This window comes from Ischnura elegans, chromosome 1 (assembly GCF_921293095.1).
Source record: "Ischnura elegans chromosome 1, ioIscEleg1.1, whole genome shotgun sequence".
NCBI classification, from domain to species: Eukaryota; Metazoa; Arthropoda; class Insecta; order Odonata; family Coenagrionidae; genus Ischnura; species Ischnura elegans.
The window spans coordinates 10,733,188-10,753,147 of record NC_060246.1 but is presented as its reverse complement, the minus strand read 5'-3'; the positions used below and the strand labels follow the sequence as shown (position 1 = coordinate 10,753,147).

At 37.7% G+C, this 19,960-nt stretch overlaps 1 protein-coding gene across 5 annotated transcripts in view; it reads left to right on the top strand.

Moving 5' to 3' along the window:
- LOC124155565 (solute carrier family 12 member 7) overlaps positions 1–19,960 on the top strand; it is a 329,089-nt gene that overhangs the window by 284,561 nt on the left and 24,568 nt on the right. For 4 of the 5 annotated variants that reach the window (XM_046529507.1, XM_046529532.1, XM_046529515.1 and 1 more), the window contains 8 exons: positions 989–1,242; positions 4,234–4,353; positions 5,899–6,070; positions 7,454–7,659; positions 10,481–10,685; positions 11,805–12,020; positions 15,156–15,263; positions 15,775–15,828. In XM_046529507.1, coding sequence (XP_046385463.1) covers positions 989–1,242; positions 4,234–4,353; positions 5,899–6,070; positions 7,454–7,659; positions 10,481–10,685; positions 11,805–12,020; positions 15,156–15,263; positions 15,775–15,828 — 1,335 coding nt within the window. The remainder of the gene's footprint in view (positions 1–988; positions 1,243–4,233; positions 4,354–5,898; positions 6,071–7,453; positions 7,660–10,480; positions 10,686–11,804; positions 12,021–15,155; positions 15,264–15,774; positions 15,829–19,960) is intronic. The other variant, XM_046529524.1, reaches the window with a different exon arrangement.

Below are 19,960 nucleotides of genomic sequence, written 5' to 3'. Positions count from 1 at the left end.
TATTTATCCTCTCAAAATATGGGTATCATCATTTATTTGTATGACAATTTGTGTGCTGATTGAAACTTCTAAAAGAAAGTCAGGAAATGCATGTGTGAGGAATACAAAGCCAACCATAGATATCTCTTGACTAAGTTATCTCTCTTGGACATTTTCTAACAATTCTGTTTTTCCAATGTGATTGGGTTCAGTTTGACATATGTATACTCTTCCTTCACTCATTGAAGTTAACTTGGGGATAGGTAAAAGAAAATGTGAGGAGACAAGATTTGCGTGCATTTTTAAGACTAAGTCATATTTATTGTGCAGTGATGATTTAAACGCTTTTGGTGTATAAAAGTGATTCCTTTAACTTGAATTGCTTCAGTTTTGGTGTATTGTACATATCGTATGTCACTCTGAAATTGATTGATAAAAATGTGGCTGAGTGTTACATATATCTTATCATCAACCACAAAATACTTTTCTCATTTTATGACCCATTCAAAATATATTTTTCCTGTGCAATGCCAATTATCTGTCTAGTGATAGTGTGATTGAAATTTAATGTGAATAGGTGATGTTATTGTCACCTAAGAACATTGAATTTCATACAAGATTGTTTTCTCATCCTAATGAATTGTGATGTGCGGATGTGGCTGCAACGCCTATTCATGGGCATACCCAGCAGGGGGCAGGTGACCCCCTGTAGAAGTAAAAATATTAATGTAAATCAAAACAAAAGTTTTGAAGGAAAATGGTATCATGTGTATTAGGTATGGAATTAAAATAAAAATCATTATTTTTCAAGCAAATTATTTGATAAACTAATAAAGCGCTGTCATATTTTTTAAATTTTGGTTTCATTAACCTTTTTTATGCTGAAATATTATAAATTAAACGACCACAGCTTGCCCCCCCCACACCCCCTAGTTTTGATCCTGGGTATGCCCTTGAACTAATTGTTTTTTTAAAGTATGTAATTGCTAACTTTGCTTTTTTTGTCTAGGCTATTGCAAGGGATGGTATCATCCCGTTCCTGGCCCCATTCGCAGTGTCGTCCAAGCGAGGGGAGCCAACCCGAGCCCTCATCCTCACGGTTGCCATCTGCCAGTGTGGGATCCTGCTTGGAAATGTTGACTACCTTGCCCCACTTCTCTCCATGTTTTTCCTCATGTGCTACGGTTTTGTGAACCTTGCCTGTGCCCTTCAGACTTTGCTGCGTACTCCTAATTGGCGCCCCCGATTCAAATACTACCACTGGTAAGAGAAACCAGAATTTACCTACTTTCAAACCTGACTTAAATGGAGCTGGTATGTTATGAAAAAACCTAACTCATCCTTAAAATAATGATAGTCTTGGCCAAAGTAATAAGAGTTTTACATGTATTCCACCCTGTACTCGGTGGAAACTGTCTAATGCAAAAACAATACCTGGTCATGTAACTCTCTGATATGCAGAACACCAAAAGTTTCTTTGAAAAGGAACACTAAAAATGTACAAATTTAACCTAAAGGGAATAAAATCTGAAATTTTTGCTTACGTGTTAAACTGCAGTTTGAAAGAGTATGTCCAATGCAGTGGTACACTTCACCTGGGATGAGCAATGAGATATGTATAGAGGAACCTCAATTGATCGTTTTTTAAGGGTATAGACAGAAAAAACGATGAATGTGGGAAAACGATCGATGCAGGAAAGTTTCAATGGGTTGCCTATATTGCAGGAAACAGGATTTTTTGCGAGCAATTGTGATATTCTGTAAAGGAATCACACAGGAATGTTGCTGATTAAAGGAATATTGGAATTTTATGGAAACACTTAGGGCATATTGTTAATTCTAGAGATGGGTCGAATAGCAGATTTCTCGAACTCGAATATCGAATTTGTATATTAAATAATGGCTCGAATATTCAAATACCTCAAATTTCGAATACTAAAGGATGAATTTGGTAATGTTTGACTAGGTTGCCTATGCAGCAGGAAACACAAGATTTTGGCGAGTAATTGTGATTTCCTTTAAAGGATTCAAACAGGAATTTAGCTGATTAATGGAATATTTTAATTTTATGGAAAAAATTTTGGCATATAGTTGATTCAATCAACATCACTCTCAAATATCCTAAGGGGACACACCACCTTGCGAAACAATAAATTCATGCTATCTCGGAATTTACACTGCTACGATGGATTTCTGTCTGACGTATACATTCTTATCTACCATACGCCATTTCAGCAGCACGCCGATCTGATACTCGACTTCATCCAACTTCTTATTTTCAACAGGTAGCTCGCTTTACCCTCACTCCTACTGTCAAGTGCTAGCGGACAATCCGAGGTGTTTTGCAAAATACACGCGCTTCTCCACTGGATATTCTTCAATTATTTTCAGTCCATCTTTGGAAGTTCTCACGAGATAAGTATATGAATTCGAATTGCTAGCAGGGAGAAACCAAATATCCTGAGAAAATATCCCTTCGTCTGTGACTGTAACAATAGAAATTTATGGCGTAAATGGTAACCTGATATATGTTTTCGAAAAAAAATACGGCATCAACTTCCGAGAAGCTCAGTTGCGAGGATATCGAGTTTTGCCAGAATGCTAAGTCTCCGTCGTATTTTGACATTTATTTCCTTACGTAAAATGCTTAAATAAAGTCAGAAATATGTCATGTTTGGTCTTATTCTTTTTTAAATTTCGCGCACATTACTAATATTTCAATCCAATAAAGGTGTAATATCAATTGCCGAAAGTCATTGTTACACAACTTTTGGGCTAGTAGATGACTCATGCAGCAGTTGTCCTCCAGAAATGGGGAACTTCGAAGCAGGTAAGCAGAAAAAGGTCAGTGGGTGACAAAAGGGGGTGGGCGTGAGACACGTTTTTATTGTTCTCGTGTAACTTGATATTTTTTCGAAGCTAAGGCCTTTGTAATACGAACCCTGTGGGAGCTGAGACCTTTTGTTTGATTTCAGAGAAGGGGAAATTGTCAGAGTGGGTGAGGCGAATGTTGAATGGAGGGGGATAGTGGATCATGGGAAATGCGCCAATGTTGCTATCCCATGGCACTGAGTTTCTCCCTATGGTAGTTTCATCTCCTGGGGAAGATTCAAACTAAGTGCCTGTCGTTATTAGTCACAAATGACACATGGTAAACACTTTGTCTCATTTTTGTCTAACGATGGATGCGGGAAAATGGTCAGTGTGGGAGAAAGAGGGAAGGGTGAAACATGATTTCATTATTTTCCTGTTACTTGAAATTTTCTTTTGAAGCTTTTGCTTTATGGTCTTCGTAATACGAACCCTACGCGAGCTGAGGCCTTTTGTTTGATTTCGAAGAGGATGAAAGCATCTGAGTAGGGGCCAAGGGCTGATGGATGCATTTTGGGAATTGTGCTACGTAGTTACTATGCCACAGCACTGAGCTTCTCGCAATGGTAGTTCCATCTCTTGGGGAAGATTCAAACTATGTGCCTGTCTTTATTAGCCATAAATGACGCACTGTAAATACTTCATCTCATTTTTTGTCAAACAATGGATGCAGGAAAATTATACATCAGGACTGTGATCTTCAAATGATCAATGCGGGCAAACAATACTTCCAGGAACAATAGATGTAGGAAAAAATTACATTGTCTATATAGGAATTTATTTGGGACCAGGAATGGCGAAAGATGAATGCAGGAAAACAATCAATGCGGGAATAATAGATCGAGGTTCCACTGTAACTTCTCGCAAAATTTTAAATTCAAGATGAGAGAGTCCCTAGTGGAACTGTGGCATCAAATCCAAGTTGATTTAAAATTTAAGGTCATATGATCTCCCAGTGCTGTAAGACTGTCATGGAATAAGACAAATGTGCAATTAGGACTTGTGTAGAGCATCACGTTTTATGACTGCCAGACGTGTACATTTGGGCAGAGAGACTGAGTTGATAATGGTTATTTCAAATATAGTGTTACCAAACATTCAGAGTAGTACTTATGAGTTGACTACATATATCGATGATGAAGAAGTTTGCAGGTGGATCGCAAATATCCAGAGTTTAATTTGGATACTAATCATAATAGGAAAATTGAAATTGGCCAAATAGCTGCATGGATTTTTATATTGAAGTGAAGATGAGTGAATTTTTCCCAAGGTTTATTATTGTTATTGTTTGTTTTAGTGAAGTGCTCCAAATTCATTTAAATGAAATAAGCCTCCAGCAATGTACACAAATACATGTGATTAATATATTTGTTGTCTTTTCAGGTCCCTCTCATTTATTGGTCTCACCCTGTGTATTGCTGTGATGTTCATGACCAGCTGGTACTATGCGCTGTTGGCCATGGGAATGGCTGGCTGCATATACAAGTACATCGAGTACAGAGGGTGAGTGTGCTAAGATATGCTTTTGTGTAGCAACAGTGGACCCCTGCTGTCCTTAATGCATCCCTTAAAAGGAATAATTTTGTTTTAAATCCAATTGAAGAGCAAATCGATCCATTTCTAGGCACCACCGTGGATTATCTATCCATAGTTGAGTATCATTTCTAGTAGAAGTCCTTCAAACAATTACGGCCTACAGTGACTCTGGCTGTTAGGAGTGTGATTCTGAGCAATGTTTGACTTAGCCATGTCCAAGAGCATATTAAATTTAATTGCTTCTAACAATGCTGAATTTTGGCATTGTCATGAGGGGGAGCATGGTGATCCAGTGGGTTGCATTTCTAATTGAAGGATCTAGGGTTGAAATCCTGCGTAAATCCATAGGATATCTTTAAAAAATCCTCTACATGTATGTAAGTGGCACAGGGAAGGAGCTGCCCCTTTTTCCCCGAGTATTTGAAATTCAAGCACTATGTATTGCTTATGAGATCTACCCTCATTCACCAAGCCAAGTGAGCGAGTATAATGATTAATGAGGTAATTTTGCTGCAGTTGTCATCTGAGTCTCCTTATAACAATACCTAGGGCCAGGCATTGTATCACATATTGTGATTTTACTTTTAACATATCTGAATGAAATGTGGTTGGTTGCTCAAAAATTTAGAGAGTGGGTAACATTATTAGGAAGAGGTGCTGAGCAGGTCCAATGCCATTTTGAATAGGGATAAATTGATATGATTGTATCATTGCAAACATTACCCCTCAGTGCACAATGCAACAAACTTGGCGAGTATGCAAAATTTACTTGGTTGTGTGAAAGTGCATGTTATGGCTCTTTTGCACACAAAATTCAGTTTGAGATGAAAGATATTCACTTGAATTTTCTCAGTGGTTTCTTAAGAAATATTATTATTTAAAATCCAAAAGTTGACTGCAGTAAAGCATTGCTTTTGTATCTGCTCCTGCCATTGTGTATTGCTGCAGTTAAGTCTACTCTCTATTATTTTTATACTTTTAGCCTTTAGATTTTACTTGATACATGTCAGGGAATTAATTCAATATCCACTCAACCAATTAAATTTCTCATATTTGTTGTGTTATGACGGTCCATAAAATTTTGGTTTCTCTACTAATTGTACTCTAATGCACTCTTTTTCGGGAGAATATTGAGTTGTATTGAATGGAATTATTGATTAGCACTGAACATGTACAAATTTAAATTTAGTTTATTGAGATAGATATCTTTACTGTGGTACTGCATATTTTTTACGAATGGTTTTACATTTCACCTGATCCGCAAGTGAGGTGAAAATTTTTGAGCAGACAGAAAAATGGTATCTGCATGTGTTAAGGTGCTTGATTTTGAAGAGGAACCTTTTTTCGTGCTTGTTAATTTGTTGGTATGACTTGATAAGATTTAGAAAAACATATATATTTAGTGTAGCGTCTAACTGCCCTGTAAATCATGGGGTCTCCTCTATAAATGATTACATATTTGAGATTAATGCAGATTCTTTGATAATTATGCCTTTGTATTTTTCCATCTAGTGCCGAGAAAGAGTGGGGTGATGGCATCAGGGGTCTTGCACTGTCCGCAGCTCGTTATAGTCTTTTAAGACTTGAAGAAGGACCCCCGCACACCAAGAACTGGCGCCCTCAAATTTTAATCCTGGCAAAGACCACTTCGATCAACAATGCACCTGCACCAAAGCATAGACGGGTTTGTCTCTTCATGTGTTTATCATTTTACAACTCAATGCTTATTTTTTCACGCCTAAAGCGGTGATAATCAAGGCACCTTATTGATTTTGTATGTGTATGGATTAGAGCTTGTAGTGTATGAAGCGGAAGGGACCCAAATTTTCAGGTTCTGAAAATCAGAATGATTTGTAAAGGGAGGTTGTGTTCCTGTACTGCAGGTAGCGTGCCTTTGTCAACAGGCATGCGTGTGATTGCTCCCAAGTATGGCATATCACTCACTTTCTATAGCCAGTATTTGAGTAAAATGGGGCACAATTCAAATAAACACAGTGATGACCTTATGTACTACTGACATAACATCCTCATAGCGGTCAAAAATGGCAAGCTTACGATTGAAATTGGATGGTAAGAGGGGTATAGAGCCATGTATCACAACGGGTACAGTTCTTCAATCAGGCATCGCCTTTGACTCGGCTTCTTAAACACTCTCCTCAAGTTTTACAAGACTTAACCATTTAAGAAAATTAGCCTTTTGTTAAAAACAGTACAGTTGTTTTCTTCAATACTTTGGCCTTAAACACTGCAAATAATTCATTTATGCAAAAAGTTGAAGATGTAGTACACAATATGAACTATAAACTAGATTTTAATATTCAATACACTATTTAAAGTAAATTACAGTAAAATGTTGAAACTTGAAACTATATTTTATGAGTGAAATAATGTAAATAAAATGGGTGACGTTAAACTTAATATTTAATTCTGATACTAGGACCTCCTTGCCACCAGATAAAATCAATCTTTGTCTTTTGTCGCTGACAAGAGAATCTTTTGGTCAAAACACTGTTTTGCCATTGTCTCATCAACAGTGGATTAGTAGATGCAACAGTAGCCTACTGTTCCAAATATTGTAGTGCAAGGTCAAGTGCCTTCATGTGGCACCACCCCTTCTTTATCATACGGGTCTTGTCGTCACTCTCTTCCTCCTCACACTGCACTAGTTCTTGAGTGACTCCCACAACTAGGTCGTCATCAGATAGGAGATCAGTGCTGTGCACCATCTGCTGTTATCCATTCATAAACATCTGTTTCAACTGCTTCCTCACAACCAGGAATAGCCTGGACAAGTTGAAGAAGATTGTCTGCTCATTTTCTCTCCACCACTCTGCAGGATGCCTCAAAATAGGTTTGATTAGTGCAATAAATAGGAGGAGGGATTCTTTAATTTCTCTGTGACTGTATACAACCTTGATTACTCCCCTTTACAGATTACTTTTATCATCATAGCTTTGACACTCTGAATGCATTTTTGTACAAAACGTACTGTACTTTTTTCGTTTCCATGCCAGTCATTGGTAGATTGTCGTATGTATATCCATTTATCCTTCGTTCATATTTGCAGGTGTTCTCATTTGCCTCTCAGCTCAAGGCGGGCAAAGGGCTGACTGTGTGTGTTTCAGTATTAGAAGGAGATATTGTGCGTGAGGGGCAGTCCGCAGAGAGGCATGCTGCTCGCCAAATGCTGCGCCGAACCATGGAGGAGGAGAGGGTGAAAGGCTTTGTGGACGTCCTGGTTGCTCGAAGCATCCCCGATGGAATCTGTCATCTGTGAGTGTTGACGAATGGTATTTGCAATGCGTTGATCTTCCAAAATGGGCAGACTCTCCCCATGTTGGAGGATCAGTTAATAAAGCAGGATGTGCATATCAGGAAAAAATTTGTCTGCTAGTGTAGAATGATTGCGGCTTTAAAATATTCTCCCTAGAAGATGTAGGATAATCAATGCTGTTTCGAAGTTCCCAAAACTGAAAACTGCCAAGGTTAGTATTTCCACAATTGAATGAAGATGCCAAATTGAAGGAGAATGGAAAGGGAAAATTTGTTGAGTGAACTTTGTCAATGCTATGTCAATTCATGGATGGGTGACCTTTGAGCCGCTCCCAGACATAGGCTCTGCAATAGTCAATTGAAGGTAATTCGTGTGAATCACATGCCCACCCCTTCTTCAGTGATATTCTTTGATTTGGCTTTTTGGATAAAACTAATCCTTTTAACAGAGCCAATCAGTCCACCAATGCCCTCTGACTCTCTCCATCACAGCATTCTTTTCATCGCCTTATTTCCATCCAGCAGCTTTACTAACAAGGGGAGACCATATATTTTGCTATGCCTTTTTCAATGCTGTATTTTTTATGCCATTCGGAAAGGCGAACACATCTCTGAACTGATAGTGGTTGAATGGGCCTTAGTTTGGCTGTAATTAATTAATTTTTGAGCATTATTTTTTACAAGTGTTATATAATCCCAAAATAACGCAGAACCAATCAGATGAGTGGGTTGGTGTAGTGGAGAGTGTCTTTGGCTCTCACCTGGGAGGCCAGGGTTTGAGGCTTCCTTACAGCAGTATATTAGTCTTCATTTTGATCATGCGGCGATAAGTATTTCACTTATTTTAATTGCAGCAGGCATAGGCATGAGAAAAAATTTTTCTCATCACAACAGCATTTAGGTATTTAAGCAGTGTCATTTCGAACGTGGAGATATGAAGACTACACTTGCTACCATCTTCAAAAACATGTGGAAAGATTAACGGTGGGCAATGCCAGTGGCTTTTTTTCGAAGAAATTACATTTTTAGGTGATCCTCTTGTTATTATCCTGGTGGGCTGCGGAAGATTTTGGGAAGCGGCGAGCAAGAGACACATTTGGTGTAGTTGTTGATTTTAAATAATCAACCTTTATTCCATCCTATTTGTTAATTGAACTAATATTTTGGAATGGCTCTTTTAGTATGTAGGTACTTGAAGTATACTTTGGCGTTATGTGAATTACAAGTGTTAGAGAGGTATAGCAATTTACATTTTTTTTGTTTTCTTATTTATAACATCTGCTCCGCACAATTTATTTATTACATCTGCATGCACATTGCTGCTCGCCGCAAGCCTTAATGGCATGTGCTCTCACAAGAAAAGTTTTACATTTTTAATTTGGAAGTTGATCAGTATAAGTAATACAAAAAATTAACATTTTAGCGCACACCAACCCTTACTAGTGTAGTTGTCATGTCTACGTGTCCGAAATGACACTGCTTAAATACCTAAATGCCATTATGATGATAAAAAATTTTTCTCATGCCTATGTTTGCTGCAATTAAAATTAGTGTAATATATTACAGTACACTCGCGCTTATCCTAATGGGCTAATTAACGATGGGGAGATGCAGCAGGAATAATCGGAAAACACGGATAATCCAATCTTTACTTTTATTACTTGTATTTTTCATAATTTACATAAATGAAACAATCTATTATTGCTTACGCACATTGTCTTCTGCACTTTGTCTTGTGTGCTTTTTTTGGAGGAGTTGCCGAGGTATTCTCGTCCCTCCATTTGAGGACCCAATGCAATTGTGCCCGGCTATTTCCTCGGCTACTGGACTCCAACCCTCTCTTGGCACAAGTCCAAAGTCAACTCATTGCAGTAGCAGTTTTTTTATAATAAGTTATTTGTAGAACCACTGCAAAAAATTCTTTTTCTTTCGTACTGTGTGATTTCCATAAATATTTGGTGAATTTTATACATACTGAGAATCAGAGATTGGCGTACTATGTAATTGATAAATATTAATGGAAATTGTGGATTAATACCTGCCTTTAAGCCTTGCTGTGTAATCAGATGTTTTTAACTGTGTATTTGATAATGTAATGCAATTAGTTATCCATACCCATCTGACTAAATATGATTTTGTAGTCGATATTCAGCCCAATCCCAACTGCCCTTTGAAGGTGATATTTATTAGACTCAATAAAACTACCCAATAGGCAATTGCCATATTAAAGACGACACTATTACAGCAGCTTCATCCTTGGAGATATGCAACACGGGACACGTTTGATTGAGACATGAAAATGTTTCAGGGCAGCAAATCCATTTTACAGTTTTCAAGTTATGTTGTAAAACCTGGCAACACAATTGTTGAGAAAGAGGTGGTCAGATGTGTTGGTTTACCTGTGAGCAGATTCCACGGAATGAAGAAATGCTATTTTGTTGGTGGCTTCTTTAATTTGCAGATTTCTATTAGTTCATCATAAGGCTATATAAGTATGGGCTTTAAATTATGAGCTTTAAAATAAGCCATTATTTATAGCCACATGACAATGTGATTAATAAATAGAAGGAATCATATGACTAGCTCTTTTTTGGCAAATTTTGAAAAAATTAAGATAGAAATCATAAAAATTATGAGAAATACAGAAATCATGAAAATCTGAAACCCTAGGTTACAAGTGTTTGTTGAGTGGAGGTGGAGCTTACGTATGATATTTAATGGTGCGCTGCAATATTTTTATGCATAGCTTCATTCCGTCTGAGGCTCTCTCCATTGAGATTCAATTTTATTGACAATGGCTTGTGTCATTCGCTGCGCATAGGGTGCAGACGACTGGCCTGGGAGGGATGAAGCCAAACACTGTGATACTGGGCTGGCCTCATGCTTGGCGCAATGCCGCCGAGGGAGAGCACCATGGAGAGAGGACGTGGAGGGTGTTCTTAGACACTGTCCGTGCAGTTGCTGCGGCAAGAATGGCGCTCCTTGTGCCAAAAGGTATCAACTCATTCCCGGAGTCAAATGAGAAGGTATGTGATGCGTACGGTTGATTTCATGGATTTAAGGAAATAATTCGTAGCCTTAAAAACAAATTAGTTTGAGCAAAATGAATGCTACATTCTCCATATGATTTATCTGATTATTTTCTGATTCTGGTATCGAGTATTGCTGACAGGGGCAGATTGAGCTTGGGGTGCCTCTCATCCCCTATTCACACTCATGCCTCTGTATCTAGCCTCTGGGTTTCCCTAATTTCCCCGTTCACAGTCCATCTTCAAAACTTCTGTCACCTAACAAGAGCTTTCACCTCTCGAATATCGTAGATAAGACCCTGTTGTGATTAGCTGTCATGTTCATGTAATAATAACTGTCAGCATGTGAATTTTGCCATTTCATAATCTGATATCCTTGTTACTTTAATTTTTATTGAGTCCTTTTGAAGAATCCTGTAAAAGGGTGGAAAATAGCCAAGCCCTCAAGTTTAGTAACTATGCATCAGAAATCAGTCTCCTGTTGGGGAACACCAACTTTACTATATTGCCATGCTGTAGGGTATTTTGCTATATTTCAATCTTTCTGATATGATTGGCATTACATTGTAATGTTGTTGTAACATTGTTTTACCACTATCTTATATCTACCACCAATATGAGAGCGAGACACTCATGATTGGAAATATGTATATATGTAGTTCTTAGTGAAAATGTAATTTGAGCTACTGAAAGGGTATTTCACTCAACAATGATCATTGGTTGTGGTTTCTGAGGCATCATATTGCGCACTGTCTTGATTCCTTGGAACATATTTTTTTGAGACTTTTGTCATTTGTTGAACTGCTTATGTACTCTTTTCATAAACTCACATGATCTTAAATGTCTCGACCCTTATTATTTCCCACTTTTTGAGTTCAAGCCTGATTTGACTCTTGCCTAAAAATCAGAATTATACTAATTAATGCATTAGCTCATGTAAGTTTTTCTGTCCAATTTGAACAATTTCATGGGATATGAATACTTTTCCTGTCTCCATGTTCACATAAAAGGAAAGTGGTCTAATATGTAAAAGGAATCATTTTACAATGTCAAATCTCAAATAATTCTCTTCTGTGTTGAAGTAGAAACTCACTCTCCCATTGTGTACTCTTCCAGGTGACGGGCAACATTGATGTGTGGTGGATAGTGCATGACGGTGGGCTGCTCATGCTCTTGCCGTTCCTCCTCCGCCAGCACCGGACTTGGAAGAATTGTAAGATGCGAATATTCACTGTGGCACAGATGGAAGATAACTCAATTCAAATGAAGAAGGACTTGCGTACATTCCTCTACCATCTGCGCATTGAAGCTGAAGTGGAAGTTGTGGAAATGGTGAGCAGATGGTTGCTTGGTGATCCTCATTACAAATTATTATACATATGAGTTTTTTTTTACAGATGAAGAAAGAAATTTCTTTATTTCCATTTTTAGCCCCAATAATAATGGCATATTTATTATAATGAAGTTACATTGCATGTAACAAATTTGGCTAAAAATTAACAGGGAATGCTATCCTTCTGAGGGGAAAAAACAGCAGACTGGCCACGTTCATACAAAACTTGAATTCAATCTCTTCTTCAAGTGCATGCTACTCGGTGGCTGGCAGGGAAGACAGAAGGTAATGCCACTGAATAGCCTATCTGGGAAATCCCTCCTGGAAAAAGCCTCTGCAGAAAAGACTGAGCAAACGTACATTCTTTCTTTTCCTCCACCTGCTCCGACGAGTCTGAATGCACTGCGAAGTGTAGTCACTCCCATAATTCCAAAACCATGATTGACCCTGGTCATTGGGCACACACATTAGAGAAATCATGGGACAAAAAACTATGGGACTATCACATGGAAGATCAACAAAATAAAAAGATACAGTTTGCAAAGTCGAAGTTTGGTTCCCCGATGAAGAGATTTCGATATGGACAAGAGTTCTAAACCTGCTCCTTCGAAAAAACATTTTCAGTGACTTCTTTTTGCCTCTCTTTGCTGCCTTCCTTTCATGTGAGGCATGTCAGAAGGCTGGAAAGAGAAGGGAAAGGAAGAAGGCTCGATTAAAAGTCGTTCCATCCACATCTGAAATTCTCCACTGCATTAACATCAATGACTAAGCAGTGCATTCAGAATGTTGGGAAGCATATTTGAAACTTGAAACAGTTATGAGTCTGATTTAAGTTAGCACTAAAATCTGGAAAATGTAGACTCGTTCAGCATAATGTTAAGTACCTAGGCCACAGACTGGGGTAAGGAAAACCGTGACCAGCAGAGACCAAAATTTAGGCGGTGAAGCACTACCCAGCATTGAAGTGGAAAACAGAAATAAGAAGTTTCTTAGCCTGGTTACTATGGATGATTTGTCCCTAATTTCTCTTAAATAGCAGCATTCTTAACATATGCAAAAAAGGGAAAATCCAAGAAAGGCAAGATCGAGTGGACTACAGAATGCTATCTAGTACATATTTATTGCATTGTAAGATATGCTTGTGGCAGAACCTGTGCTTCATGCACCAAACTCTTCAAGAGTTTTGGTACTGCAGAATTATGTGTCTAATCTTAGGATTGGCATGACTCACAGTCAAGGAGGTGACCATGACCATGAGCACCCAATTTCATACGTGAGCAAGAAGTTCGATGAAAATGAACTTAATGATATTTAGTGATTTTTCCGGGTATTCTTCCACGTTTATCCATTAGATTTGTGTGCATTCTGTGAAGTTTAGGGGAGGATTTTAATTAGAGATGTGCGAATAGCATCCGCGAATACTTAAATACTTGAAAGTATTTGATATTTGAGATCTCGAATAATTATGCTCAAAGTACAGTCTCGAATACCTTGTCATTTAGTGCATGCAGTGCCGTTTTAGGTAAGTTGACGAAATACATCAAATTTGCTGATTAGAGTGGCGAAAAGATATTGTTTGACATGGGGAACCAAAAATGACTGGGGGAAATAATACGAAAATCCCCAGTTTCCCCCCTCAAAAAAATTAAAAATGGTGGGAAAAAATATTGAGTTTTGGGGTACCTTCCATTATGCATTTAGCTACTGCTCCCAAACCATTTTACTCATAGGAAAGGTAATCACAAATTCTAAGTCTGCAAGGATGCAGGCTTCCCCAGACATCAGTTTTGTTTCTTAGTGCCGAAGGACGGCTCTGAAATGATGCATCAAAGTCGATGAAGGATCGAAATTTTCATTAATATAATAGTTAAAAAAATGACATATGTGCAGGCCCGTGGCTGAATGCATCAGTACTCCAACATTCAAAAAATTATTTCCACCACTTCTCATTTTATGCTCATTCAGAATGAACCCACAAGATGGAGCTCCCTTTTTTAAATGAGGAGGCGTCTTCCGGAACAGAAGTAAGCCATAACATTAGCTGCCTCTAACCTGAGTTTAATGTAGACATAACCCTCCACAGTGCGATGCTATCAAGCAATTGATTGATGTTCTGGATGTTTTGGAAGTAGCTACATTTGTTGCTAGTAGAAGTCCAGTCAGTTATCTCCCTTGTGAATAGCATTATTAATTTCCTAGAAACTAAGAAGTTTTCGCATAGTCGTATTCAAGGTTTCATCCATGATTTGCTGTTTTCCAGTAAAAGTTGGTATGAATTTCTGGAAAAAGAACAATTATTCTTTTTTGCCACAATTCTTGATGTACAATTCAAAATCAATGGTTTTCCAAGATTCAAATAAAGTTTAGATGATAAAAAATCAGTTGGCTTTGGATATGACAAGTCTGTCTAAACAAAGTCACCCAACAAAAACAAGATACCTTAGGAAAAGTGCAACCAAAAATAGCTTATGTAAAGCAACAACAATCAACGCGGGGAATTTATTCAAAATAAAAAAGTTTATTTTTTAAATGCATTTGGTATATACCTATTCATTTATAAATTGATCAAGTGAAATAGAAGAAAAAACGTACATTGAATATGCTATGTGCAATTCTAGTATTTGAAATTCGAGGTACTCGAATATTCAAGGAATGATTTAATATTCGAATTCAATATTCGATTTCGAGAAATCTCCTATTCGACACATCTCTAATTGTAATGTTTAGTAATTTCTTTAAAATAATGTCAAATGTTTTGATGTTTTCTGTAATTTTTGGACACTTGATTTTTTTTTATTTTTAGTTGAATTGTTGAAGGATAGTTTATGTTTTGACGAAATAGCTATGGGGGAGAATGTTGAGGGAAAAGGAGATCAGGAAGGAAGCAATAGGAGTTGATGGGAATTTTTATGAGAAAAGTTTACTGTAGACCTCCTAAAGTAAAGTGAATTGAAGGAAATGCCAGAGCTGGACGTTACATAATAATATTCATATGTACATTGTGAATTGTGTATTTCTAGAACTTAGTGGCAATTTTAGTGTGAGTTATAACTAGATTTATTAGATATATATTTTTTTTTTCAAGTCTTCATTACACCTGTTCTTAATTCAGTATTATCATTGTTGACTTTTAGATGGACAGTGATATTTCTGCGTATACGTATGAACGAACTCTAATGATGGAACAAAGGAACCAGATGCTCCGTGAACTGCGGCTGAACAAAAAAGAGAGCCTGGGTGTTGTAAGTTCCTTCCAGTTTAGTTGATAATATTTATTAAGTGGAAACAGCTATTATGAGCCCATTGAAGAGATACTTTCATTATTGCATTTGCAATTTTGTTCCTGACAAATTTCTCACTCCAAGGATTAAAAATTAACACTAATTGGAGATAATTTGTTTGTCAAGGGCACTTATTTGACTCGTCAAGCCATTATTTCTCAGTAAAGATGGTGCCTAAGGCTTCCTTGAAATTGATTTTTCCTGAGATTTAAAGTCTTCTGTGTTGCCTTTTGTCCTCTCTTAATGAAATAGCATTTTGATTAGACCTAATTGGCCTTGGCACCCATGATAAACATAGCGTCCTTTCTGAATGAATAAAGTAGCATTTGGATTAAACCTAATTGGCCTCGGCACCCATGATGAACATTGCTCATATGTATGTCTTTGTCATGGCAGTGTCTCAAAGCTGTTCTCTTCTTTCTTCCTATTATTTTTAATTTTTTTTTGACATCGCTTTCACACTCACGCAAAGGTCCAAAGCCTTGTTGACTTCAATGAGGTGCCTGCGGAGGAGAAACTACCTCTGGTATATGTCTTCTTATATTATAAGTGTGCGTGTGTGTGTGTGCTCTGGATATCCACCCTTAAACCCCTCTTCATCTCTGCTTTTGCAAGCCTCCTTTACTCCAAACATGTCTTGAGGTGTGCGCTTCCTAGCTTGCAAGAAAGTAGGTACTATCACTTGCACATAGAGGAAATGGCAAATGCCCGACACATTATCCCTATTGAAATAGGGAATGTTTTAGGTTATTCTCTAACTAGAAAGGATTATGTGTTTACGATAAAACCTTCCTCACGTTATCTTGATGACAATATGCATATTGAAATCAACTTCAGATGCCTTACTTTAATTTTTTTTAATTTTAGGGAATGTTTTAAATAGTGGATGAAACCAATAGTGAAAGTCACTGTAAACCATATCTGACTGAATTAATTATTTTGTGACCAAGACTTTTGTTCTTCTTAGTGTTACGCTTATCGGACGAAGAATTTTTCTGCTCGAAAAAAATATCTTACTGAAGCTGGAGATTCAGTGTGAAGAAATTCATTTGACTAGACAATGATATCTTGAAATGACCTCCGTGATATTGATAGCATTTAAATCTCATGGTTTTGGCGTGAGTGTTTGCACGTAAGTATTCACATAAGTATTGGAATCTCACTGGAGGCTGGAGAGTAAGAGCTGATTCTGTACTCACCATTCAATATTCAATGGATTAATTGCATACGTGAGGTCTTAACATGAAATTCATTGCAGTGGGTGGTATATTATTTTAAAAAGTCTCCAGAGAGGGCTTGGTGGCACATATTAAAAAGGCTTTACAGCCAGGCAAGTTATAGAATTATATCCATGGCGTTATGGTCGTGGGCTTCATAATGGAGCTAAAAAAAACTGACCCAATATATAACTAGGTGCAGTTACAACAAAGTGAATTGTCAAGCCTCTCAACTTCTTTATCAATGGATGCCATTGGATGTAAAGGGTGTAAAATTTTTGAATCTTCAAGAGTTATTGGCAGGAAAGAGCTGTTTCTATACTCAATATTCAATGGATTAGTTGCATGCGTGAGGTCTTACCACGAAATTTATTGCAGTGGGTGGAATATTATTTTTTTAAAGTCTCCATGAAAATATCCAGATCCTTCATAGCCTAAATAATTACGATTTTAACTCTTTAATTTACATTGTATTCTCATAGTTAATATGGATACGTGGATGCCCAGACATAGGTTCTTTGCATCATGACGTTGCCATGTACACAGCTTAACTAAGTTGTTAAAATACTGCTCCCTAATTAAAATGATCTTCACAGTAGTGCAAATGTGATGATGCCGATGGCATTGTTTTCATATTCCTTTAAAATGTAATCATCCTCTTTCCTCTCAGTACAGGGATGATTAGCACACTAGCGTCCTTTAATAACCTTCTCTGGGTTAGATACTCACTAGAGATGTGCGAATAGTATCCGCGAATACTCGAATACCTCGAATAATAGAAAGTATTCGATATTCGAGATCTCGAATAGTTATGCCAAAGGTACCGTCTCGAATACCTCGAATACTTAGAATTTCGCGTCATACACTGTCGCTCGCACGTCGTTGGTAGTTGACTCGGAAAAATGAGAACTCTAGTCGTCTAGTGCATGCAGCGCCGTTTTAGGCAAGCTGACGAAATACATCAAATTCACGGGTTCGAGCGGTGAAAAGAGTTCGACGTGGGGAACCGAAATTGATCGGATGAAAAAAATCTGAAAATCCCAGGTGTCCCCCATCAGGAGAACCTCCGTTCCGTGGGATAGCAACATTGGCGCATTTCCCACGATCCGCTATCCCCATCCATTCAGCGTTCGCCCCACCCCCTCAGACGGTTTCCTCTTCCCCGAAAACAAAAAAAGGTCCCGGCTCGTGCAGGGATCGTATTACGAAGACCTCAGCTTTGAAAAAAATATCAAGTTACCGGAAAATAATAGAATCGTGTTTCACCCTTCCCTCTTTCTCCCCACTGACCATTTTCCCGCATCCATCTTTTGATAAAATGAGAGGAGGTGTTTGCCGTGTGTCCTTTGAGGCTAATAATGACAGGCACTTATTTTGAATCTTCCCCAGGAGATGAAACTACTAGAGGGAGGAACTCAGTGCCGTGGGATAGTGATATTGGCGCATTTCCCACGATCTGCTATCCCCCTCCATTCAGCATTCGCCTCACCCACTCTTGACGATTTCCTCTTCTCCGAAATCAAACAAAAGATCCCAGCTCGCGCAGGGATTGTATTACAAAAACCTTAGCTTCAAAAAATATCAAGTTACGCGAGAAAAATAAAAACGTGTCTCGCACCCACCCCCTTTTCTCACCCACTGACCTTTTTCTACCTACCTGCTTCGAATTTCCCCCTTTCTCGAGGTCAACTGCTGCATGAGTCATCTACTAGCCCGAAAGGTGTCTAACAATGACTTTCGGCAATTGTTATTACACCTTTATTGGATTGAAATAATAGTAATGTGCGCGTAATTTAAAAAAGAATAAGACCAAACACGACATATTTCTGACTTTATTTAAGCATTTTGCGCAGGAAAATAAATACCGGGAAGAAGAAGAAATACAACGGAGGCGTAATGCTCAAATAGGGTGGTTTCCTATTATTTTTTATTGCCTAAATCGAAATATTAATACTCCTGAAGTACGTATTTAACGCTTTTAGAGTTTTATAAGACGATATCTATTTTTCGCGATTAAATTAAAAGTGAAAATTTTCAAGCGCGCGAAAACGCGACGGGTAAGTATGAATGCCGGGAAAAACTCCGCGTGACGTCGTTCTGGTTCCCGCTGCCGCAAGTGAGGTGACCTTGGGGCGAGGCTCTGAGCGCTATTACGACGCAGGATGCTAGCAGGTAGCCGAGTACCATGCTAGCTGGTAGCGCTTGGCTTAAATAAGGATTATTAATACCTTATCAAACAGACTGTGTGATTATAAAGACATGTTTCCCTGAGCTCTGTGCCTCATGCATGCATTAGTAACCTCAGACGATGTAAAACTCCGATCCTCTCGTGTAGAAACTAGGTCCCTGTGATGCCACGTGGAGTGGCATCGCATAGGCGCCAATCTGGCCTTTTTCAAATGAGGTAAAATTGAACATTGCCATTAGTCTAAACCGGTATTTCTGGATTGAAATAATTTGTTTATTATGAATACACTAATGGTGGGTAACGAATCACAATCAATACCTTTCGTTTTCTTTAATGAAGGAAACTACCCTATTGTTTACATAAAATTAAAATATTCCATTAATCAGCTAAATTCCTTGTTTGAATCCTTTAAAGGCAATCACAATTACTCGCCAAAATCTTGGGTTTCCTGCTGCATAGGCGACCTAGTCAAACATTTTCACATTCATCGTTTAGTATTCGAGGTATTCGAAATTCGAGGTATTCGAATATTCGAGCAATGATTTAATATTCGAATTCGATATTCGAATTCGAGAAATCTACTATTCGACCCATCCCTAATACTCACACTAGAACACTGCAGAACAAAGCAGTTCCTTTACCAAGTTTTCTTGCATGGAATTTCCTTTGATGAAGTACTTTCCTCCAGGGTATAAATTTGTTTTAGCATACTATTCCTTTAATCTTTTAAGGTTTAATTGAATAATGTAACATTAAAAAATTCTTTGAGAATTCTAAAGAGAACTGTTACTAATTTGTTACCAAATAAAAAATATGATCAAAAATGATTCATTTGGAATTTCATAGATTTTTATAGTTGATAAAAAATTAATGATATCTTCATTGGACAAAAGGTTTGAATTTAATTTTTGGCTGGCAAAGAATTTTTTATGCAGTTTCCCAAAAGTGAGAAAATACTCTTTTATGCCTTTCTAGATAATGTTAGACTCCAAGGATCAATATTTAAAATTGAAGGGAAGGGTATTCAGCCCATCATTAATAATTATGCATGTGTAAGTACGTATTTGTCGGAAATGTTCTCATTAAAAGCATTCAAATTTTATATGCTTGAAAATTTGATGTCAGTGACTAATTTTCAACTATAACTAAAATTACAATTTTTAGTGACTGTTACATGTATCGAAAATGCAGTGTTGTTTTATGGTATGATAGCTTTTCACACGAACAACAACATCCTTGTATCTATAGAAATT